Source organism: Gossypium arboreum, chromosome 7, assembly GCF_025698485.1.
Source record: "Gossypium arboreum isolate Shixiya-1 chromosome 7, ASM2569848v2, whole genome shotgun sequence".
Classification (NCBI taxonomy): domain Eukaryota; kingdom Viridiplantae; phylum Streptophyta; class Magnoliopsida; order Malvales; family Malvaceae; genus Gossypium; species Gossypium arboreum.
This window is the reverse complement of record NC_069076.1, coordinates 71,771,717-71,796,682: the sequence shown is the minus strand read 5'-3', so window position 1 is coordinate 71,796,682 and position 24,966 is coordinate 71,771,717. Positions and strand designations below refer to the sequence as shown.

Here is a 24,966-nt window from a genome sequence, read left to right as displayed (position 1 = left end):
TAACTGAATGGATTGACAGTACATCGGACTAGACTCAAGTAGAATAGATCCTAAATATGTTTATGGATCTATTCACTTGTGACATTCATAGTGTGACATACCTAAATTCTGAATAGATGGCAAACTATGTATGTAACATCCCAAGATAGGGTCTGGAAGTTTTGGCCTCACCAGTGAAAGTTTGCCAATGTTTAGGCGAACTAGGGCTTTACGTTAGCAGCCTCATTTTAACTTAAAACGACTGAGTAAACATAATTAAATTGTGTTGTATGGATGAAAACACTCTTGCTCCTTTAAGATGCCACGTCCTGTTGGTGTTGCGACACCCTCAAGCCTATGTTGTGACACTAATGGTAGTTTACTTCCTTGGGCATGTCTCCAGGGCTATGTCGTGACACCCTCTTGTCTATGTTGCTACAAACTTGGCAATGAACTCCATAATGTATTTTGGATGTTGTGTTGCGACATCCAAGCACCGTGTTGCAACATCGAGAGCAGTTTATTGTCTTTCTGCACAAAATTGATGTCCTGTACACTCACCTAACATGTCAGATTGCTCTTAAGCCTAGTTTGGCCTACAAGGTCATATAAAACACTTAAATAACTCATTTTATTAGTTAAGTAGTAAAGACGAAAACTAAGTAAAAATACTACTAAATTACTTTCCAACAAGCTCATTAAGCATAGAAAAAGGTATAATTTGCTACAACGAATTGCGGTAGATCAAAACTTCAACCTATTCTCAATTAAGATTAGAAATCTCATTCTCAAAATTGTCAATTTCTACACACCAAAATATATCAAAATATCAATATCTAAACTTTCTCATAATCTTTGAACTCAAATAACATGTTTAGAGAGGTAGAAATTTTCATTACTTAGTATTTTGAAGCTTTTTCTCACTAGCTTTCTTTCTCTCTCAAGAAATATCAAACTCAATCTAGAAATTGGTGAAGATAATAAAGGAAATGAGTTTGGAAGGTAATTTCCTAAGTGATTTTGTTAAAAATCAAGGTGGGTGCGGAGGATATTTAAAAAAATTGCAAGAAATGCAAGGAAAATGAGAGAAGAAGAATCTTTCTGGGACAACATTGGTCGGCTGCAACAAGACTGACGAGGGTGATTCTTTTATCTCCTTCCCTTAAAAAAAAAAATCCAAGTGGGCTTAAGGTAATATCCACCCATCCAAGTCTAAAGTTTTAAAATTTGAGCTCCAATTCTTTATTTCATTAGCCCAATGATCCATAATAATTTCATAAATCAGTTATATAATTAAAATAATATTTCCAATACAAAATACTTAAAAAATACCCAAATACTTTTTTAGAGTTAAATTACCTTTTTACCCTTTATGCCCCAAAGCACATTTTCTTCACAAAAAATAGTTATTCGTCAACCTGAATTCCATAAATCTAATTTAATACTTTATACACGTTCTTAAGTAATGAAAGTTATAATTTTACCCTTTTCTCGTAAAAATTGATAAATTTACAATTTAGTCCCTATACTATCAAATCTTTTCAATTTAATCTCAAATGAAAAACATTTTCCAACTTATCCTTACTTCTATTAATCAAATACTAAACTCACTTTTCACATTTTGATCAAATTATAGTTTAGTCCTCCAACTTTTCAAAATTTGTGATTTGATCATTTCATCACATTTTCACGTCTAAAAATCTTTCCATTATTTCCCATATCAAAAATCACTTTATTATCATAAGAATACTTTTATTTGAAATTTTTTTAATTTCCTCAAAAATTCACTATATCTATTATTAAAATAGTATCACATGTCTAGTAAAAAATTGACATGTTACAAGTCTAGACATCCTTTCTTTAGTTGAACAAAACTGAAATACAACTTTTTCCAAAATTGATATGCTATTCAAGATGCATTCAAGTTCTTCAAAATTTCTTGAGATTATGAAGAAAGCTTCAAATCTACATAATATTCTCTTGAAATAGCTTCTAGTTTTCTGAAACTTGTAAATGCAGAAAATAACTTAAAGGTGACCCCGTTTGCATTACTAGTCATTCAAATAAAAAAATTCTAATAGAATATAAACACTTTCTCGGAGCGATCCAAAAAATTATATTATTTTATTTATTATTTATCTCATTAATTAGAGATAAAATAATTTCTTATTATCACTTAATTAATTTAATTAGTGATAATATAAATTTTATTATTTACCTCTTAATTAAAGAGAAAATAATGACAATATATAAAGTTATCATTTCTGACATGTGGAGCATTGTAATTGGTCCCAAAATTTCATCATCTACACTTTTCAATTTTCTAGAAAAGTATATGGTATATATATTCATATCCAACACTCCCGTTGGATTTCAAATAACTAGAAGATCAGGTCAAAATAGTATGGTTCTACACTTCTAATTGAATGCTCAAAGCACGGCTAGCAGCATGCATGTTCAGGACAAACTTGTAATCATGAAAGTTCGCATTGGGAAGTTTGGTATGAATTATATAACCTGTAAGCATTTAATGGTCAAAGAAGATGCTTCATGGATTGCTACATACACCATAAAAACACATAAACGAAACGAAAGGAGGAACTTTGCCTGAAAAATACATATTTTTCCAGCCAACGTAGGAGGGCCTTACATGTTAAACTATGGCACTATGCTGTTTTTAGCAGGGTTTGTTTCACTCACCCTGGCACCCTGGCATGTCTTCTCCTTCTATTACTTTGTAAGTTATCTTTTAGTTATGTAGGCTTCCATTCTTCCTTGTATAGCATTTTCTTAGTCGAGAACTTTCTCTCCGGTTGAAAATAAGTTCCAGACTAACGTGCCTATGATGTACAATGCAACTGACACCTTAAACACATCATTCCAGGAACCTGCAGGGGTGAAATTTGCAGATGTATTAATAAACTTGATACGAGAAATTCGAGAAAAAATTCAAAATCTAAGGTAAAATATTCTAAGCATAGATTCAGTCATATACCTCGTTGGAGTATGTAACCAGTAGCAGCAGTCCCAAAAACACCAGCCAGCACTCCGGCTGTGTTTGACAATCCTAATAGAACTCCCTGTGATTGACACAAACGACTTACTTTCAGAAAAAGAAAAATGCCATTCGAAACAAGAAATATTGTTCATTAAGGAAATTTTCCAGAATTTAAAAAAAAAAGTTCAATAATGATATTTTATATTGTGAGTGATCATAAGTTCAATAATCAATCTGTTGTTATTAGTTCTAGCTCTTGGCAGAGAACATGTTAGACGTCAAATAATATTATTATATTATTAGATTAGTTTATTATTTGATTAGTAGTTTTAATATTATTAGAAAATTTCCGTAGCTGATATTTAATTCAATTAGGAGATTTTATATTATTAGGAATCCTTCCTTAGTTGGAAGATTTATTTTTATTTGAACTATGTAACCTCTATTTGGAAGAATAAAGTGATGTCAGAATTTATTTTAAAAGTTAAAGAGATTTAAGACTCTCTCAATGAGTCTGAGGTCTGGAACTCCCTTCCACGAGTTCCACCTGTTCATTATAGGTCATTCGTGCAGAAAAAACAAGGGGAAAAGCCCCGCTAAGTCAAACAATTTCCCTACAAATCGACCGGTGACTCGATCCATAACTAGGGACCATAACACAAGATCAGATTGATGTTATCAATTATCGCATCAACCATTTGGAAAGATTGGTTCAATCTTGCAAATTTAACAAAAGCATATCACAAGTATGGTACAAGCAGAAAAGTAACGAGATATTAGAATCGCAAGCAACATCACCTTTAATTATATGTTACTTTATACTATATTATAAGAAACTTACAGCATATCGTGGGCCGATGTCTTGGTGATTGGAATAAAGACCAGATTGAGAGAATGCATCAGATCCCTGCCAGACAAAAGCATTTATTGATCAAAATCACAGTCAGATTTGAAAGTTCAGTTAGCTTCATCTGATTTTAATCTCAACAGAAACCAAACACCTAAGACAGGAGTTCTTTTTTTTTTTCTTTACATGAGTTTACTATGCACACTGGTTTTGTTATAAGCTAAAGGGAAGTTTGTTCCGATAAGAAGCTCATAATTGAAAAGAAATAAAACAAGAAAAGAAATAAAACAAGAATATTAGATTGCATCAATTCAGAGCTCAAGTGATATGGAAAGAAAATAAGATGATACCTGACTACATGCCATGCACAGCACTGCCATAGCAGGTGTCTTGACATGGATTAACTGCGTAAGGAAGAAGGCTGGCCCTAGAAAACCTATCGATTGCATGATCTGCAGAATTAATAGGTTTCAGACATGATTACGCAAAAGGAATACGAGTCAAGTAGTGTTATCTACAGAACTAAATATCTTTTCATCTCATCTTGAAAAAAAGATCATGCTTAATGCCATGTTAGACTCCATAATATATATACAAAAAACATAGACTCCAGCGTGTACTTTCGTGTTCACTCAATTGATCAAGTTGACTTTGAAATTTCTAATTTGGTACTAGCTGCTCAATAGCTTGTGACACCATGAGGGCATGAAGCTTACAGGAAAGACGAAATAGGGATTGAATTTAAAATAAGAATCAGAAGGGATATAACCAGATTAATAAAAGTTGGTACTTTCAAGCATATTTAATAACCCTTTGAAATAAATCAAATTCTAAGAATCAAAGAGAATTGATCCTTGCCTTACGAACTGTTGTTACAGAAAGACCTTTGCTCACTAGTGTGTCTGCGATCCATCCTCCTACATTCGCAAAGGCAGCCATAGTCAACCATGGCAATACACAGAGGAGTCCAGATTCCGTCAGGTTGAACTTCAAAACCTGTGAGAACCACAATAACATTGGATATCAAAGTAAATGAGAAGGCAAAATCTAGATTCAAATATAATTTTCTGGCTGCTAGCTTGGCTTCGTAAAAGGTCAACAGTGGTGAGAAATTCAGTAAATAATGTTCGTAATCTAATCCACAGCACTGATGTGATGCATATCTGGCAGGTTAAGGCCGGCACAGGCAGGGGCAGAGCCATAAAATTATTTTTTTGGTGGGGGGTAGAATTAAGTTACAAATTTTGATAAGAGTTAAAATGTAATTTCACCATTTTATTAGCTAATATGTTTATAAGAGCCTGCCAATTCTCCTTACCTTAATACAAGTAATAGAAGTCAGTCAATATCCGACATTCAAAACACATGGCGCAAGCAAGCAAAAAATGAGAAGCAAATGAAAAGCATGTACTGGAGTCAATGTCAACTATAAAGTTGACATTGTTCATTGAAGCACGTTTCAATTACCTGATTATAGTATGTAGGCATCCATGTCAAGAGAATAAAAGTTCCCCAATTATGGCAGAAGTGAGAAATTATGAGAGCCCAAACAGGGGCTTTTGATAATATTAATCGCCATGGAATGACCGTTACAGGTTCCTTGGATATGCTGCCTCCCATAATTATTTTCTTTTCTTCTTTACTTAGCTCGGGGTCTTCCTTTGGGGAGCTATATGCCTGAGAAGCAACCAGAAAAACGGAAGGAAGAATTTTCAAAGTCAGGAGTGACATCCATCTGCAAGTACGTTGATTCATTCACTTCTTTTATAAGAATATTCAAAACTACTTGTTTAGAGTGCCTTGTGAAAAGATAAGGTTGGGAATCAAAAACATTTTAGCAATAACAGGAGCAGAAACACCTAGCATTCTAACATGTCTTATAGGACCATGGTATGAAGAGGTTCAGTTAGTTTTGAACTCAAAACAAGCATCATTCAGCCAAAATCACTTACAAATGGCGAGTTTCAGAGGAGAGATTTTTATGTTGATCCTTCTGACATACTTCGAAATAAAAGCTAAAGAAATTAGCAACTCACTTTTCTCAACCATAATGCAAACCAGATGCTTCCAAGGGAACCAAATGAGTAAAATACAGATGGCCACCCAAACTTGTTGATTAAGATAGGAGAGAAAGCCAGCCCAATAACAGAACCAAGATACATGCCACTGTACACAAGTGCAAGTGATCTACTTCTCTCTGACACTGGAATCCACTTAGAAAGTAGGTTGTTCATCGCTGGCATAGCCACACCCTGTAAAGAAAATAGTTCAAACAGATGAGTATCCTTTACACTTTCTTCTACGAAGGTAGGGAACTGTTGGCAAACTCAATAAGGAAGCAGTGATAGAGGCCACAATAAATTTGGTTTAATATTATTATAAAAAATAAAAATATATATTAAAAAAGAACTGAAAAATACATGGAATTAAAATAGTAGAAACCTCCAATCCATTTAAGTTGATGAGAATATCTTTTTCCTTTCCTCTCATTCTTTCATCTCATTCTAACTGATGAGTTAACTTTATTTTTAAAAAAAAACTATCTTCTTAGCCTGTTTGTACAGGCAAAAAAGGCAGCTTCAGTATGTGAATTTTGAATTTTGGAAGTAGGTAGTTAACCACAGGCAGTATAAATATAAATTAAAAACTAACAAGCAAAGCAGAAGCAACCTCGCCAATTCCCATAAAAGCACGCATAATTAGCAAAAATGGAAGTCCAAATCTTGCAGCAATAGGTGTCAAAACAGTAGCTACTGACCACCAGACAACTCCAAACCCCAGGACTAACTTCCCACCAATTTTATCTGCCCATATGCCTCCAAGAATCTGAATGTTAAAAGTAAATATCAGATTAAAAAGATTACCAAATTTCTAGTATCAGCAAACACTGAATTGAAAACCACTTAGATGCTAAAGTGTGCATCAAACTTGGAAGATTCATGTCTGCAACATCACTGCTAGAAAGTTGACACATTATATGCTGATGCATGGACATACTTGATGGAAATTAAATAATTCTGCATTTTTAATATATTTGAACCAGACCTGAGTGAGCAAGTAGCCCCAAAAGAAAGAGGACTGAATCAAACCAACTGTTGCACTGTTCCAGTTGAACTCTTTCGACATGGGGAGTATAGCAATGCTCATGTTAACCTGCAAAAGGCATATATAGCAAGCAGCTCACTCAGCATGCAAGTAAAGAGGTATTACAGTGCTGTTGTTCATGAAGAAAACTACTCACACGATCCATATTGCATAATAGGAAGGCTGCAAAACATAGCAGCACAATAACCCAGCGCTTTGGAAAATCCTGCCACAACGGGACTGCTTCCTGCATGTCTCCTCCAACTAGAATAGCTTCGTTTGTTCCATCTGGAGATGGAAAAGAGTCCACCTTTGCTTCGGTTATGTCATACTCCTCAGATTTATAGTAAGCAGGAGTACTGTTTTTTCCTATCCCATCCTTGTCACTTGGCTCAAGGCAACCTCCAGGCACTGGACTTGAAAAAGAATAGTATCCAAAACTTCCTCTACTTCTTTGTCGTGGGGAAACTTTGTGAGTCTTCTTACAGTGGCACAATGACACTGAAGAAATAAGTTGTCTGCCATTAGGTGAAACTGATAGAGGTTTCAAAGTGTTTTCATCTAAATGAACAGTACTCCTTAGATATCGGCCGCATGTGTATCCAGATAAAAAACCATTTTCTGTTTGACTCCATAACTTTCGGTAAAACATGTTACCATGCAGAACAGCAATGCCTGATCTCTCTCCCTTGTGAAGCAAAATGGCTTGTTCCCCTTGACATACTTTACCTGCCATTGTCATAGTTAAACTACAAATTATAGAGATATTCGTGATGCAAGGGAACCTTCATTTGTGTGCTAATTTATCATGGGAATTGCCAAAATATGGCAATGAACCTAAAGAAGAAATCTCTAAATGGAAGGAAAAAAACAATAAAAATCCAAGATGCTGTATAAAATACAGGCCTAGGGGACCTGGAAAGACAAGGCGAATTCCCCAAAGCTTATGACCAGTAAAGAACTTTTACCCCACAGTCCACACCGACATCATACCCATCAAAACTTTTAACCAATCAAAATCCCAAATCAGGAATCTTCCAGTTTTGCAAAACAATCCTAAAGGATTTTACTGAAGGATAATAAGTATTAAAAACCTGAAATTATCCTTTTCTCATCCATCAATTGGTTGACACAATTTATCAGTTAAATCACCAAATTCAGCAATAAAACAAAGTTATCAATTCAATCTAATAGCAACATCATTTATCATCTCCAAACTTCAACTTCGCAATACAAAATAAAATAAGAATATTGCATGCAATCAAATTTCCATCTAAACTTTTTCAAACTTCAATGATTCCACGGATCTAACTTACTCTCATCCACTTCAAAGTATACTTCGAATCCAAAGAGACTAAACTGAAGAAAAGAAAAACAAAATGTAACCAGGAGCAAATAAATTGGAGGAAAATGCAAGTATTAATCCCAAAGAAAAAAAATGCAGATAAATATTAAGCTAAAAGAAACCTTGAAATCATCTCCACACAGGATTGCTATTCATTAAAGGAAGTAAAACAAAATACCTGAACCGATAAAAGAACCGAAACTCCGGTTGGAAATCAGACCGCCGATAGCCATTGGTGAAATGCAAGTATTATAGTGAAAGAGCTCGACTTTAGAGAACTAACTAGTAATTATACCATTTCAGTTCAAATCTATGACACGACACCGCTTTTAGCTCTTAGTACCAACGTCCTCTGACGCTGGAACGGATAAACAGATCCTTCTGTTCCTTTCCTTCGATAGAAATTTGTTGCGGAGGTTTTTTATTTTATTTTCAAAGCGGGAAGAATCTCAGTGGTTTCTATATACCGAAGCAAAGGAGGGTCGAGGGAACGACACGTGGGCATATAATCCTTTGAGAGATTAAAGGTCCTGAAATACCCCCCTATGGGATTCGAAATTAATAATTGGAATGACAGGGCATGGATGGTAAATAAAAGGGATTAAAATGACTGTTATAGGGAATTAGCATGACGATATCTCAACCGTGCTTAACTAGAAAGGTCTTGCCATCGCTGAAATATTTTGCGTTCCGACAAAAAAGAAAGCCGGAAAAGTGATGAAACTTTTTAGTAATTAATTTATTGTTTTTTATTTTAAAATCATGCGTGGAATATTCGCATCGTTACAAGTGGAAACGTTATACCAAAAAAGAAGAAGAAGAAGGAAAATGGAATTAATGGGCAAAAATAATTTGCAGAGTTGAGTTGACATGACAGCTGGAAATCAGCCAAACCTTTCACTCCATCTATTTGCGCTGTATCGTTGATATTTAATTTTTAGTGTGAAATTTTATTTCTTTTTATTCGTACAGATTTTATTTCATTAGTTTTCAACTTACGTAAAAAGCTGTAAATTTAGAATTAAAAATAATAATAAATTCAATCCATCTGTAGTTTCTTTAGACATTATTGTAATTATATACTTTAGACAAAGACATTGGTGAAGCTCGCAATAGACAACCTTGAAGATGGTTTAAACTTAACACCATAGTCCATAGTACCTTTAAGGTAACTCAATATCCTTTCCACTATTTTAAAATGAGGATTTTGCATGAATTGAAAAATATGATTTCCACTAGGCAGTTTACAATATTTTCTTATACTTATTTCTTAAAGACTAATCTAATATTAATATGTAGTACAAGATGTGATTTAAGTTTGTTGATCAAGTTGCAATATCTCTCCTATACATCAATATAAGATCTCTCTCTCAACTAAAATTTTTCTCTTGAAAGCTTACTCACAAATGGAACATAAACTTGGTTTATCTTCAAGATAATTGCATCATGCTCCTAATAGCGAATAGGTAAGTAGTCACTCAAAATCATATATAATGAAACAAACATGACTTCTTTAAATAATAATTCTAAGCTTGTGATTCTTAAATAAGTGTGAACATGATCTATCTTGAATTGCAATAGAATAAGTATTTAATAAAGAATTAAATATTCAAAGAACTTAAAAAAAATAAACTTCTATAAGAACATCTATTTATTTAAAGAAACACCATCACTCATGAAGTTTATAAAAGAGTCCTTGATTGATATTTAACATGATTTAATTTAATAAATCGCTTCTCAAAATTCTCAAAATAATATAAGAATAATCCCATTATTTTTTTTTATCAAAAGAATGCCAACGTATATGGCAACTTGCATAATCTTCCAATTGCATTTGGACGTACAACTGACACTAATATTATCCCATTTTGCATTGTCTTCTCAATAGAGAACATAGGCTTGAATTTTAGAGACGATATTGTTAAGAGAGATATTCACAAATTCAAAATATAAATTATAAAATGGAGATAAATGATGTAAAAAAAATCATTTATGATGGTGATCTCCTAGGATGCAAGATAAAAAACAAATTCTTTATTGCACAAAATAAAATATTGTAGCAGAAACAAATATATATATATATATATGAATGGAATAAAACATTTGTTCCCTTTAGTTGAGGTGGTTTTAAACCATGAGCATCTAATTGTCCAGTAATTTACAGTCGATGACAAAGACAGAAGCCTTGATAAGATCAATAGCATTAATAAACACATGATACTATGGATCAAAAACAATAAACACATGGTATTAGATACAGGCCATAAACCATAATTTCAAGCTTTGATCTTGAATGGGATGGCTCGGATGATAATTTAATGGTAAAGTGCAGCTCCAATGAAGGGTCGAATCCAAAAGATCCACTGTCAAAAAGAACAATTATTATTCTTTTTCTTTAATATGAAATGTAAAGCTATTATGTCAAATCTGAATCGAATCAAAGAAAAGATTATATGTCAAAGAGGTTATAATAATTTTTAACTTACATGGCCATCCCAAGCATGGTTCCTGTTATAGAAGATGGTTGCTCCAAGGTTCCTGCCAGGATTAATGCCTATTCCTGTTATGGGGATGGTTGCCAAGTGAACCAAGAACACTACAAATCCAATGGGCAGGGGGGCAAGATCTGCAATCTCATACGCAGAAATGGAAAAAGAACAAAAGAATATCAACAAATAGCCTACTCTTGCCCATATTCAGGTATTATGGAACAGAAACCAACAAACGAATTTCAAAAGGAATTACCCAAAAACCAAATGATACCTGCAATACCAGCGGTGCAGTAAACAATAACAAAGATCATGCCACGAAGGTCCCAAACAGTGACTAAATTGAGGGGTCTTGGTGTCGCGAAAGCCACTCCTCGGTGTCGCGACATTAATGGAGTTGGACTCAATTTCTTCACTTTAACACCTTTAGAGATATCAGCACTTCCATGACATCAGTGTCGCGATAGCCACTCTGAATGATGTTCTCCTCGATTTTGAGCTATTATCGTCTTTCTACACCAACTCAATTACATCATTAGGTTTCCCATGACACGTTTAGCCAATTTAGTTATCAAAAGGTGTAAAACTAAGCAAAAATGTTTATTAATACTTAAAGCAAAAAATGGAAAAAAAAATATAAAAGACACTTAAATTACTTGAGAATAAATTTCTCGAGTGTATTGAAGAGCCTAATTTGACGTATCAAATTACGTCAGATCATAAAGTGAGAATATCGGAAGAATGCTATATATATGTGCAATGAAATCTAATGGAGAGTGTAACACTCCTAACCCGTATCCGTCACCGAAATAGGGTTACGAGGCATTACCGGACTTATACACTAGCATTTGTACAAAACTGAGTTTTAAGTTTGCATTCCAAATTAAATTTTTTCATATTTCACCATAAAATTCCTCATATAGGCCTACAAGGCCCAATACATGCTTTGGAAGTGGTTTGGGACTAAACTGGCAACTTTAGAAATTTTTCCTTGAAGATAGGGGCACACGCTCGTGTGGCTTGGGACATGGCTGTGTGGCCAGCCCGTGTGGAATTCTGACTTGAAATTTCTTAAGTATCAAATGGGCACACGGCCTGGGCACACGTCCATGTGGGTAGGTCGTGTGGTAAACTGATTTTTCACCATTTTTAAGCCATTTTCACACGATTTTAACACACGACCATGCTTAAAACCCATGTCCTTCACACGACCTTGTCTTTTGCCCGTGTACTATCCTGACTTCACATTTAAGGATGCAAGAGACACACGGTCATTTCATACGCCCGTGGGCTTACCGTGTGTTACACACGGCCTAAACACATGCCCGTGTGTCTTATCCATGTGGACGAAATAAGGCCATTTTTCTCACCCCAAACCAAATCATTTACCTGCATGAAAACTTACAAGTATATACCAACCAATTCAACCAATTACCATTATTCAAATCAACATGTTTTTATAATAATTCACAGCATATCCATCTCAAACATGCATTACTAACCACTTTTATGACTTAATTACAACTCAAAATATTAATTTATCATTTGGCCATAAAAGCTTATACATGCCATTATATCAAAATAGGTTTATCATTTTTACCAAAATGAAAAGATTGATAGTATGATGATAGCTCCGACCCAATTCCAACCTTCACGAGCCTTGAGCACTATAAAACAGGGAAAATAAACCTAGTAAGCATTAATGCTTAGAAAGTTCATATAACCAAAATACACTTACCATTTATGTTCATCAAGTAATTCATACATTAAGTAATATGTCCATTAACTTATTCAATTAGCAAATAAGGCCTATACACAATCATTCAACCAATTGATTAGTTTCAAAAATATTAAAATGCATAGATGAGCTCATCATACCATTTTTTTTATATTACTATGTATGTCGTTACCGCTGAATTATTAAATTTTCGATAGACCTTTTTTTTTCCAATTGTACACTTGAGGTGTACATTCATTTCCAAGTGGTACACACAAAGTATACCTTTCCTTTTCATATGGTATACACAAAATATACCTAACCTTTTCAAGTGTACACATAAGGTGTACATAACCTTTTCAAATTGTACCATTTGGGTACACCAATCCTTTTCAAGTATTACCCTTTCGAGTTACATTCCTTACCATAATGAGATCAAACAATTATCCTTTCGGAACAACTTTTACTGCAACATATGCATGATCTCATATACACGGTAATAACCAAATTAAGCTTGAAAAATTTCCTTTCTCTCTCTTAGGGTTTCCATGTATTTTATGAAGAATAAGATGATATAAAATGGGTTTAATTCTATTTAATCATTTATCATACTTTATTTAATTCAATTTCCAATTTAACCCTTAACATTTTTCAATTTTTCCATGGATGACTTATTAAAAATATCTACATATTTTTCATCAATGGTCTAATTGCCATATAAGGACTTCTCACTTTTAATTCTATAGTTATTTAATCCTTATAACTACTAGTATTCAACTTTAACGTTTTATTCGGTTTAGTCTTTTTTTTGCAATTAGACACATATTTGATAAAATTTTTCTATAAAAATTTTCATGCAATATTCCTATTATAATACCTATCATTTTATGAAATTTAAATAATTTCATTTTTCAGACTCGAATTTGTGGTCTCGAAACCACTATTCTAATTTCACTGAAATTGGGCTGTTACAACTCTCCCCCTTAAGGATTTTCGTCCTCGAAAATCTTACCAGTGAAGAGATTCGAGTATTGCCTTTTCATGATATCTTCAGGTTCCCAAGTATCTTTTTCAATTCCATGTTTCTGCCAAAGAACCTTTACCAATGCTATCTTTTTATTTCTCAACTCTTTTGTTTCTCATGCTAAGATCTTAATTGGTTCCTCACTATATGTCATGTCGTGCTAAATTTCTACTTCTGTTGGAGAGATAACATATGATGGATCTGATCGATACCATCCTAACATTGACAAATGAAAAACATTGTGAATTTTTTAAGTTCTGGTAGTAATGCTAACCGATAAGCTACCGGTCTAATTCTTTCAATGACCTCATATGGTCCAATAAACCAAGAACTTAATTTTTCTTTACGGCCAAACCGGAGAACTTTCTTCTAGGGTGACACTTTCAAGAATACCTTATCACCAATCTCAAACTCAATTTCTTTTCTTTTAAGATCAGCATAAGACTTTTGTCTGCCTAAAGCTTCTTTCAAGCTGTCTTGTATCGTCTTTACTTTTTCCTCAGTTTCTCAAATTAAATCAACCCCATGAATCTTCCTTTTACTGAGCTTTGTCCAGTACAATGGTATTTTATATTTCTGACTATATAAAGCTTCATACGACACCATTTTAATACTGGATTGGTAGCTATTATTATAAGCAAATTCAATCAGAGGCAAGTATCTTTCCCAGTTACCTTCAAATTCAAGCACACAACACCGTAACATGTCTTCTAAAATCTGGATTACCCGTTCTGATTGACCATCAGTTTAAAGGTGAAATGCAGTACTAAAATACAACTGGTACCCAATACTTCTTGTAACTTATGCCAAAATCGAGATGTAAATCAAGGATATCTATCAGAAATAATAGAAACTGGTACACCATGCAATCTAACAATTTCAGAGACATACAATTCGGTTAATTTTTCTAATAAAAAGTCCATACATATTGGTATGAAATGCGTCGACTTTGTTAACTGGTCAACAACTACCCAAATGACATCTTTCGTTCTTGGTGATATAGGCAATCCCATTACAAAATCCATGGTAATCATTTCGCATTTCCACTCCGGTATATTGATCGGCTGTAATAATCTTGAAGGCACCTGATACTCAGTTTTCACTTGTTGACATATTAAACATTTGGCTACGGATTCAGAAATATCATTTTTCATTCCTGGCCATTAATATATCTTTTTCAAAACATGATACATTTTATTACTACCAGGATGTGCAGACATTACACCATTATGAGCTTCAGACAAAATCTTTTGTACTAATTCTGAGTTCTTCGAAACACATATTCTGTTTTTAAACAACAAGCAATTATCAGGCCCAATTTGAAAATCGGAATCAAAATTCTTTTGACATTGCTCCCATTTAACTTGCAACTCATTGTCACTCTTCTGTGCTTCATAGATTTGTTGTATAAATGTCGGTCTAGCTTTCAATTCAGGTACAACTGAACCATCATCTGACAAAGATAACCGGGTGTTCATTGCTCTTAAAGTAAACAAAGATTTCCTGCTCAGTGCATCTGCCACAATAGTGGCCTTTCCCGGATGATAGTCAATAATCAAATCATAATCCTTTATTAACTCGAGCCATCTGCGTTGCCTCAAATTTAAGTTTTTCTGTGTCATTAAATACTTCATACTTTTATGGTCAGCGTAAATATGACATTTTTCACCATATAAAAAATGTCGCCATAATTTCAATGTAAACACTATGGCTTCCAGTTCAAGTTCATTTATCAGGTAATTTCTTTCATGTGGTTTAAGTTGTCTTGAAGCATAGGTAACCACTTTACCTTCTTGCGTTAAAACACAACCTAAACCATTTAAAGATGCGTCACTGTAAATTACAAATTCCTTACCCGATTCAGGTTGTACCAATATAGGTGCTTCAGTCGACAAAGTCTTCAGTCTATCAAAACTCTACTGACATTTATCATTTCACTCAAATTTTACATCTTTATACAACAAACGAGTTATCGAAGAAGCAATCATTGAAAATTCTTTAACAAACCTTCGATAATATTCGGCTAAGCCCAGAAAACTTCTGACCTCTGACACATTCTTTGGTGGACTCCAATTAATAATTGTTGAAATTTTGCTCAGGTCAACCCTTATGCCTTCAACAGATACAATGTGACCAAGAAAGCTGACTTCTCGTAGCCAAAATTCACATTTACTAAACTTGGCATACAATTTTTTTTCCCGTAAAGTTTCAACACAATCCTCAATTCGAAAATAAACTAAAATATCATCTATGAATACCACAACAAACCTGTCTAGGTACAGTCTGAAAATCATGTTCATTAAATCCATAAACACTGCTGGTGCATTTGTTAATCCAAATGGCATCACCAAGAATTCGTAATGACCATATCTAATTCTGAAAGCTATCTTTGGAACATCTGAATCCTTCACCCGGAGTTGGTAATAACCCAAACGAATATCAATCTTTGAAAATACAGTAGCTCCCTTTAACTGATCAAATAAGTCATCAATTCGAGGTAGTGGATATTTATTCTTTATAGTGACTTTGTTGAGTTACCGGTAATCAATACACAACCTCAAAATTTCATCTTTCTTCTTAACAAATAACACCGGAGCACCTCATGGTAAGAAACGAGGTCGAGCAAAACCCCTATCAATTAATTCTTATAACTGCGCCTTCAATTCTTTTAACTCGGCAGGAACTATTCGATAAGGTGCTATCGATATTGGTGTTGTTCCTGGAATTAGATCTATAGAGAATTCCACTTCTCTAACAGGTCTAACAGGTGGTAAGCCAGGCAATTTTTCCGAAAACACTTCTGGAAACTCACATACAACTGGCACAGATTGAATCTTTGATTCGGATAACTTAGTATCCAACACATAAGCAAGATAAGTATCATATCCATTCCTCATACATTTCTGTACTGCTATTACTGAAATCATATTAAATAATCCATCTAGCTTGTCAGATTCAAAATGAAGTAACTCACCATCTTGACATTTCAACACAATATACTTTTGCTTACAATTAACCATTGCATCATGTTGGGTTAATCAATCCATTCCCAATATCACATCAAATTCATCAAAAGGCAGTAGCATTAAATCAGCTAAGAAACATTTACCCTTTACCATAAGTGGACAGTTTTTACAAACTTTATCTACCTTTACACATTGACCCAAAGGTTTTGAGACTTCCACCACAAATTCAGTGAATTCAACAGGTAAATTTTTAACATTTACTAAATTTGTGCATATATACGAGTGTGTGGAACCAGGATCAATTAATACAGTAATATCAGTATCTAATAAAGAAAAAGTACCAGTAATGACATCTGGCGCTGAAGCATCTTCTCGAGCACGTATGACATATGTTCTTGCAGGAGCTCAAGCCTCAGATTTAGCATTTGAATCTTTTGTAGCGCTTTGGCTACCACTAACATTTTCGAGGTGTCTAGGTGGTCTGCCCCTTGAAATAGTGCTACTTGGTTTTGAAGTCTGCTCAACATCTCTTTCAACTATTTCCAGACAATCTTTCAAGAGGTGATCAAATGAACCACATTTATAATATGCATCGGTTTTTATTCGACATTCCCCATAATGAAATTTGTTACAATGTTTACATTTTGGCTTCATATTTTCTACACATCCAACACTAGTCACTGACGGTGACGAAGACTTGGGATTAAAGCGTTGAGAACCATGCTCTTTACCGGAATGCCTAGCTGAAATAGTAGATCCTTCTTGATACCTCTTTGATTTCTTTGAAGAAAATGATTGAGACCTACCAATAGGTCTTTTCCCAGAGGATCGGTCTCTGTTTGCCTTCTTTTTTTTTTCCTTAGCTCTTCAGCTTTCTTTGCACGATCAGCAAGTGCTGCAAACTCTCTTATTTCCAAAATACCAATCAGTAATTTTATATTTTCATTTAATCCTTCTTTGAAATGTTTATACACTCCTGCATCTGTTTGGACCCATTCACTAGCATATTGGCTTAACCGAATGAACTCTCTTTCATATTCTGCAACGGTCATGTTCCCTTGCTTTAATTCTAAATATTCTTTCCTTTTCTGATCTAGGAATCTTTGACTAGTATATTTCTTTCTGAATCCAGATTGAAAGAATTCCCAAGTAAAATTTTCTTTTGGAACCACTAAACTTACAGTTTTCCACCAGTGATAAGCCGTGTCCTTTAACAGAGATACAGAACATTTCAAGCATTCAGCTGGAGTACATGATAATTCATCCAATACTTGAGTAGTATTTTCCAGCCAAAATTTGGCTTTTTCCGGATCATCATCAATTGTAGCTCTAAATTCCTCAGCTCCATATTTTCTGAGTTTATCCACTGGAGCCTTACCATTTCTAACAATTTCAGTACCCGATGGTCTCCAAGAACAGTTTGAGCATTTGGTGAGGGAGGTTGTGATTCAGAAGCAGCAGAATTTCTTCTCAAATATTCAGGAAACTATTTATCCAACATTTCAAAGAAAACCTCTTTAGCATATTCACTTCGGCCCTCTAATTCGGACCTTCTACTACTACTACTACTATTTGTAGTTCTTCGTACGGAAGCTTGAAAAGTACTCTCAGCTTCCTCGGATTTTGCTCTTTCTCGGTTGAAAGACATTTGTTATATGAAAAACACATTTAAAATGGTCAGGAGATATCACACTATCATCAATTATATAATGTCATGTATAGCTAAATTCACACTTGCTACATTAGTCCGAGAGTTGGCTAAGCTGTAGCTTTGATACCACTAAATGTAACACCTCTAACCCGTATCTGTCACCAAAATAGGGTTAAGAGGCATTACCGAACTTATACACTAACATTTGTACAAAACCGAGTCTTAAGTTTGCATTCCAAATCAAAACTTTTCATATTTCACCATAAAATTCCTAATATGGGCCTACGGGGCCCAATACATGCTTTGGAAGTGGTTCGGGACTAAACTGGCAACTTTGGAAATTTTTCCTTGAAGATAGGGGCACACGCCTGTATGGCTAGCCACAGGGGCGTGTGCTCAGGCCGTGTGCCCCTTTGATACTTAAGAATTACAAGTCAGAATTCCACATCGGCTGGCCACACTGTCATGGGATCCCCATGGACTGGCCACACGGCCATGGGATCCCCACAGGCTGGCCACATGGCCATATCCCAAGCCACACGGGCATGTGCCCCTATCTTCAAGAAAAAATTTCCAAAGTTGTCAGTTTAGTCTCGAACCACTTCTAAAGCATGTATTGGGCCCTGTAGGCCCATATTAGGGATTTTATGGTGAAATATGAAAAGTTTTGATTTGGAATGCAAACTTAAGAATCGGTTTCAGACAAATGCTAGTGTATAAGTCCGGTAATAACTCGTAACCCTATTTTGGTGATAGATACGGGTTAGGGGTGTTACATTTAGAGGGTATCAATACGTTCAAAGGGAGCTGTCCACCCTAATTTTATGGGTATACATCCCTTGGCCATCAAGCCAAACAAGAGAATTTACTTGTGAAAGTTTTCAATGTGTTTTCTATTATTTCCATTTATTTTATTTAACTTTAAACCGTACCCATTGTTGCGAAGTTAACTACATAAACGTGTTAACTGCACAAAGCCTACATGACCTCATTCTCATTTGTTCCACTGATGCCCAATTTCATTTAATGATTTTCTTGGTTCTAGAATTAATTGTTTTGAAGATAAAACTGAACCATGTTCACCATTATTCTCACTCGATTAATTAAGTCAAGAATCAGCAATATATATATATATATATATATATATATATATATTTGTGGTGAGGCCTTTAAGCTCTGGACCAGAGATGATTTCACTATGAGGGTACTTCTTCAGCTCGGGTCTCACAGCCTGTACGGTTTTGATCAGATGATAGCACCTCAAGGGGTTGAGATCCTTGGCATTGTAGATCCCTTGTAAGTTTTCAATTTCATTTTACTTATTGTGTTTGTCAGTGTGCAAAGTCAATCACATTTTCCAGGAAAGCTACCAAGGACAAAAGAAAAAACAAAAACAACACCCCAAAATAAAGTAGATCTGTATTCATTGAATTTTAAATCTCACTAGGCCGATATTTGCCCTTTATCATGTTTTAGGGTTAAAGTTAGAATAAAAGGCAAAGGGCTTTTCAACTACCATCTAATTAGGTGTAATACAAAGGAGATTGCAATTCAAAGATAGTGAAGGAAGTTACGTATGCTGAAATTTGTATTCAGTTTTTGTTGAATCTTATTTTTTTCAAAGGGTGATTGTATGCTGTATTGTTTCAGACTTAATCTGACCTTTTGGGTATGTATGTTGACCCTGTCCCATGTTTTGTCTATTTTCTTTTCCCAGTGATATATCCTCTTGTACACGGAATTTAGTTATAAAAAAGATGATTCAGTGTGATGGGTGCTTTTCTAATAAAAAAATAAATGGAGTTTTCGTGTGGCATCACAAATTAAAAGGTCTAATCGATAAATTGTCCTTTCCAAATTCCAGTTTCATTGTTTCTTCATGGTGGTGGGCTCCAAAATTTGATGAGATAAAAAGTTGAATTTTCAACACTTAATCATCTTTTAAGAATAGTAGGGTAGGGTCCACACATGTGGCATTTCCCACACGAGTGATTCCATCATTTAAGAATAGTAGGGTAGGGTACATGAGTGGCGGTGGACCTTGTGGGTATCCATGTGAGGGCTCGCATCCTTTCCATTGCCGTCTGTATAAAGTAACTCTGCGACGCCCAATCCCATGAGATCAGGTCCATTCTCTACTGCTTTTGCCGTACGGTATGTACGGAAAGTTGTAACCAATTTAGACAGTGGGCGGTAACATTTGAACTTCCCATTTCATATTCTCCCACGCGCTTTTCTCTTTTTCAACCACTCCCAACCCCTACGACATGACTTTTGCGAGCTCCTGCTCTCTTGGTTTTGGTTTGACTCCAATATTTTAAATTTGAGGGTTTACATTATTCATCGGATTATGAAAATGGCATTACTATTTCATCTTTTCCTTTTCTCATTAAAATTTTTCTTAAACTCCACATATTTGCTCAATTTTGTATATAGGCGAATCTAGAAAAAGGGATTAGAAAATTTTCAATTTTGGAGTACAATATATTAATTTATAATTTTATTATTTTACGAGAAGATAAGAACATCATTTTTCATTTTTAGAGTAGAGAGCAAAATACCTGCTTGATTTTGCTCGAAAACAAAAAAAACCCCAAGGGCAACTAAGACTAAAGCGGATTTACAAACCCAAAACAAAAAGCAAATAAAGTGGAAAAAACAATTAATAGTAAAGCAAAATAGAAAATTAACCATAAGAGAGAGGCACTATCCAACTAACAACCTAGTGTATCAAATTATTAATCTTTAATAAATGTAAAATCAAAGTTTTAAAAATTTTCATTTCATTTTCATAGTTTTATTTTTCATTTCTTTTTGTGAGGAGATAACATTGCTAATACTTCAACTTTAAACTTCGAATACCAATACAAAACTCTTAATCACTAGCCCTTTTTTAACTTGTTGGCTTCATTTCATATTTTTAACCTTAATTCTTTGCATTTTATGTTTTTATTAATGTATTAATTTTTTAAAAATTCATTTTATATTTTTAACCTTTTAACTTTATTGGATTTTATATTTTGAGTTAATATATGCAGAAGTGCTTGAACTTGACAATTTATACTTGCTTGGTACCTACTTGATAGTTAATATACACAGCGAAAAATTAAAATTTTAAAAATCGACTCAATTTGTGATATTTATAGTAATAAACCTTAATTGAATTTGTACATGTGTTTTTGGCTTAGCAGAGGTTCGTTGTTTCCTGTTTTCAACCAAACAATCTTCTCTATTATTCTCGTACCACGAATTGCTTTGAGTGTGAGCTCGAACCAATTGAATCGAAACACAAAACTAGAAAAAATTTTCTCTCATTTTGGGTCAAAACAAAAATTCTCCCTTCTTAATAGAAACCAGTAGAATTGTTATTCCGAAAAAATCATATATAATAGTTTAGAATAAATTATCTATATTTTTTGGCAGAATAACAATTTCTTAAAATTATGGTAATAGCTCTACCAGTGCCATCTATTTATACGAAGAGAAGGTAGAAACCTTGTTGAGTTGTAGTGGTTTATTTCAAATAAAAAAACAATATCCTATTTAGAATAGAACCAGGGTGGATGATACACCCTAGTATTCCTACTAGGGTTACCGCCTCATTCATATCCATGAGGGGTTTTTGGGGCTCTCTCATATTGGGTCCCGTTACGAGTACTTCTTGGGCTTTTTTAACCCAGTGCTCTGTAATGTGATCCAACCCGATTCAATTTTTCTATTTCCCAAAATAAACTTTAATATTTATATGTAAAATAATTTTCTCATCCTTATTTTACCCCTAAAAAAATTTTGACGATTTTATCCTTACTAACAATTTGATGATTTTGCCCTTGGTAAAATTTTGAGAAAATAAGTTCAATATTTCACAACACAACATGTTCATTATGACCAAATGATTTGTTTTCATTTTCAGGCTTCAAAACAATCTAAAAACATAAACTTATTTTTCTGATCATTTTTTAGGTAATTCACATAGGATTGCAAATTGATCATTTCCATTTTCATTCCCATTTTTGAAAACATACATTTATTTCCAAATGATTTCATTCCTCCATTTTGGAGAAAACTGTTGGATCTGATGCCTTAAGTGTAGTATTTTCGTCAATATACACTTGTAAATTTTCTGAACAGGTTGGTTAATAAAAAAATTTCATTGATGACATCAATATACTTTGTATAATTGTCCTCACATGGTTTTCGCACGCAAAGCAAAATGGAAGCAAATTTTGCTTTTGGTTGTCTAATGTTTAACTAATTCTAAGCAATATTACATTCTTGGATCATAGTATGGAAAGACAACCTGTATTAGTAGACGAACCTAAACATGTCCTTAGTTTAATTGGAAATTAGCAAATCGATTGAAAGACTAATATTTCGTCCAATTGGGAAGATGTCTTATCTTAGGCATCAGAGTAGATGAATTCCAAAAAATAGAGACATAGATGTGCTGACTAGATTGACAGTACATCGAACAAGACCCAAGAAGAATATATCCTGAATCTGTTTATGGATTTATTCACTTGTGACATTCATAGTGTAACGTATCTAAAACTTAAGTGGATGGCAGACTATGTATGTGTGACTTATACACTTTGATGTAAGTAAAAGCTTAAGTTCAAATAGATAAGGAACCGAAAACTAGTGCGTTGGGTGTACGACTTCTGTAGTGTGTAGCGTCATTCACAACAGTGGAATTCATAACTCAAAACATGGGTAAATGACATCCTCTCATTGGCATTACATGGTTGATGAAAAGTAAACGTGACCACGGGTTGTTTGTCTTTGTGATGGATGACTTGATCACTTTTTTATAGTGATTGACTTTTTATGAAGAAAGATGAAATGGTTACCATGAGATAAAATAGAATCAAATTAGGAGAACATATATTTTCCCAAAGAGATCAATGATATCCTATGAGAGTAACACACTAATGATAAGGTCATTGGACGAGTACTGGGTAGTTGCTTTTGAAATGGTATTGGGGAGAGGTCAGTCACGATACTATAATGAAATTGCAAAAACATTGAAGCTAGTTGGCTACACCGACAGTGATTAGGTAGGATCGGTGGATGACATGAAAAGTACCTCTAATTGTCGCTTTTCATTTGGATCTAGCATATTCTCATGGAGCTCCAAAAAGCAACAGATTGTTGCTTATTTATCAACTGAGGTGAAATATGTAGCTGCAACAACAACAGTTAACCAAGCAATTTGGCTGAGAAAAATTCTTGGCAACTTGCATCTTGTACAAACTGAAGCAACAAACATTTTGTCTGATAATCAATCTGCCATTGCAATTGCGAAGAATCTCGTTTTTCATGGGAGGAAAAAGCACTTTAAGGAGAAGTATCACTTTGTGAGAAAAGTTGAACAGAGTAAGGAAGTGACTTTAATTTAGTGCAGTTCTGAAGATAAGCCAGTGGATATTCTAACCAAGCCTTTAGGAAAGGCGAAGTTCGAAAGGCTCAGAAAGAAAATTGGTGTTCGCAGCATGGTGGTCAAGGTGAAGTTTTGTGAGATGGCCAATCATGCAACAACTTACACAAATGGTGGACATTCCAAATGTAAATTACTTGATGGATAATCATCTGATAAATTCCCTCGCGGACTATCGTTATGCAGGTCATCATGTGATCATGTGAACTATGCAGACAGTTCATATGTAACAAGCTTGGCAGACTGACCAAGTGAGCACAAGTCGTGATTTGTATGACGAGTTTGAAGACCTACGGAGTGTATCCATGGAATGTGTTTATTTTAGTTTGAAGATGCTACCAGTGATGAGTACGTGTTTGTTTTAGGTAAAACCAATCTTAGTTGGTAGATGATTTGATGTGTTTAGGTGATGATTGACATGTTTGGTTAATTTACTTGCGTACAAGAAATGTATTCCAAGTTTCAAGATTGTTTAGTGGGGTTTGCTGAGTTCTCTTATAAAAAAACTTATATATATTGTAAAGCTTGAAGAAAATGAAATATAGAGCAGACTTGTTATACCGCTAATTCTCTGTTTTGCTTTCTTTCTTTGTTCTAAATGCCAACAAAGCTATTTAATAAGTGCTCGTCTAATGACTTTGTCATAAGTGTGTTACCCTTATATGATATCCTTAATCTCTTTAGGACAAATCTGCTCTCCTAATATGATCTTATTTTATCTCATGATAACCATTACATCTCCCTTAATGAAAAATCAATTACTATCAAGCAGTAATCAAGTCATTTATCACAAAAAAGAATTACTTGTGGCAAAATTTACTTTTCATCTTTCATGTAATGCTAATGAGAGGATGTCATTTACTCATTAGTTGAGCTATGAATTCTACTATTGTAAATAATGTTACATACTATAGAAATCGTATATACCTAACGCACCAACTTTTGGTTCCTTATCTATTTGAACTCAAGTTTTTACTTACATCAAAGTATATGAGTCATACATGCATAACCCATCATTCACTCAGGATTAATGTATGCCAAACTATGAATATCACAAGTGAACAAACCCATAAAAGAATTTAGGGTCTATTCTACTTGGGTCCTATCTGAATTTGTAATACCCCTACCCGTATTCATTGCCGGCATAGGGTACGAGGCATTACCGGAGTTTACGAATTAATTTTTTTTTTATATTCAATATAGCCATTTTATAAATATCTAACCTTCCCTGTAATATTAAATCGAGACCAATCCACATCAACCAAATCAATTCAACATATTTTCATGATAGATTCATGCATTTATATAAGATAACGTCATCACATATCTATAACCAAGTTTGTTAACTATACTAATGGCTAACTTTACATTCATTTCACGTTAACATTTACTTTGTTAGCTTATACATGCCATTGATTTCCAAAATAAA

General features: G+C 34.1%; 1 protein-coding gene and 1 long non-coding RNA gene across 3 annotated transcripts; one reads left to right on the top strand and one right to left on the bottom strand.

Annotated features, from left to right (window-relative positions):
* Window positions 1–2,291: 2,291 nt before the first annotated feature.
* On the bottom strand, window positions 2,292–8,959 carry LOC108467142 (ascorbate transporter, chloroplastic-like). 2 transcript variants are annotated; one of them, XM_053030789.1, is made up of 12 exons: window positions 8,432–8,959; window positions 8,225–8,267; window positions 7,066–7,637; window positions 6,870–6,977; window positions 6,495–6,650; window positions 5,861–6,076; window positions 5,292–5,501; window positions 4,683–4,820; window positions 4,175–4,276; window positions 3,819–3,884; window positions 2,975–3,059; window positions 2,292–2,867 (listed from the first exon to the last, which is right to left on the bottom strand). In XM_053030789.1, the coding sequence occupies exons 3-12, from the start codon at window positions 7,558–7,560 to the stop codon at window positions 2,770–2,772; spliced, it is 1,674 nt and encodes a 557-aa protein (XP_052886749.1). In that variant the 5' UTR covers window positions 7,561–7,637; window positions 8,225–8,267; window positions 8,432–8,959; the 3' UTR covers window positions 2,292–2,769. The 2 variants fall into 2 exon arrangements, with proteins under 2 accessions (XP_052886749.1, XP_017623210.1); XM_017767721.2 differs by lacking the exon at window positions 8,225–8,267 and having other exon boundaries at window positions 8,432–8,955.
* A 10,303-nt stretch (window positions 8,960–19,262) lies between these two features.
* On the top strand, window positions 19,263–19,871 carry LOC128295363 (uncharacterized). The gene is made up of 2 exons (XR_008285775.1): window positions 19,263–19,396; window positions 19,577–19,871. It is a non-coding gene; the product is annotated as an uncharacterized LOC128295363 (long non-coding RNA).
* The last annotated feature ends 5,095 nt before the right edge of the window (window positions 19,872–24,966 follow it).

What these genes read in the sequence shown, in the direction of transcription:
- LOC108467142 (XM_017767721.2), bottom strand. Translation starts at nt 8,486, where the DNA reads ATGGCTATCGGCGGTCTGATTTCCAACCGGAGTTTCGGTTCTTTTATC. An exon ending in CGGTTCTTTTATCGGTTCAG is followed by an intron (nt 7,638 to 8,431) that starts GTATTTTGTTTT and finishes TGACAATGGCAG; the next exon opens with GTAAAGTATGTCAAGGGGAA. An exon ending in TGTGCATGGCATGTAGTCAG is followed by an intron (nt 3,885 to 4,174) that starts GTATCATCTTAT and finishes TTTGTCTGGCAG; the next exon opens with GGATCTGATGCATTCTCTCA.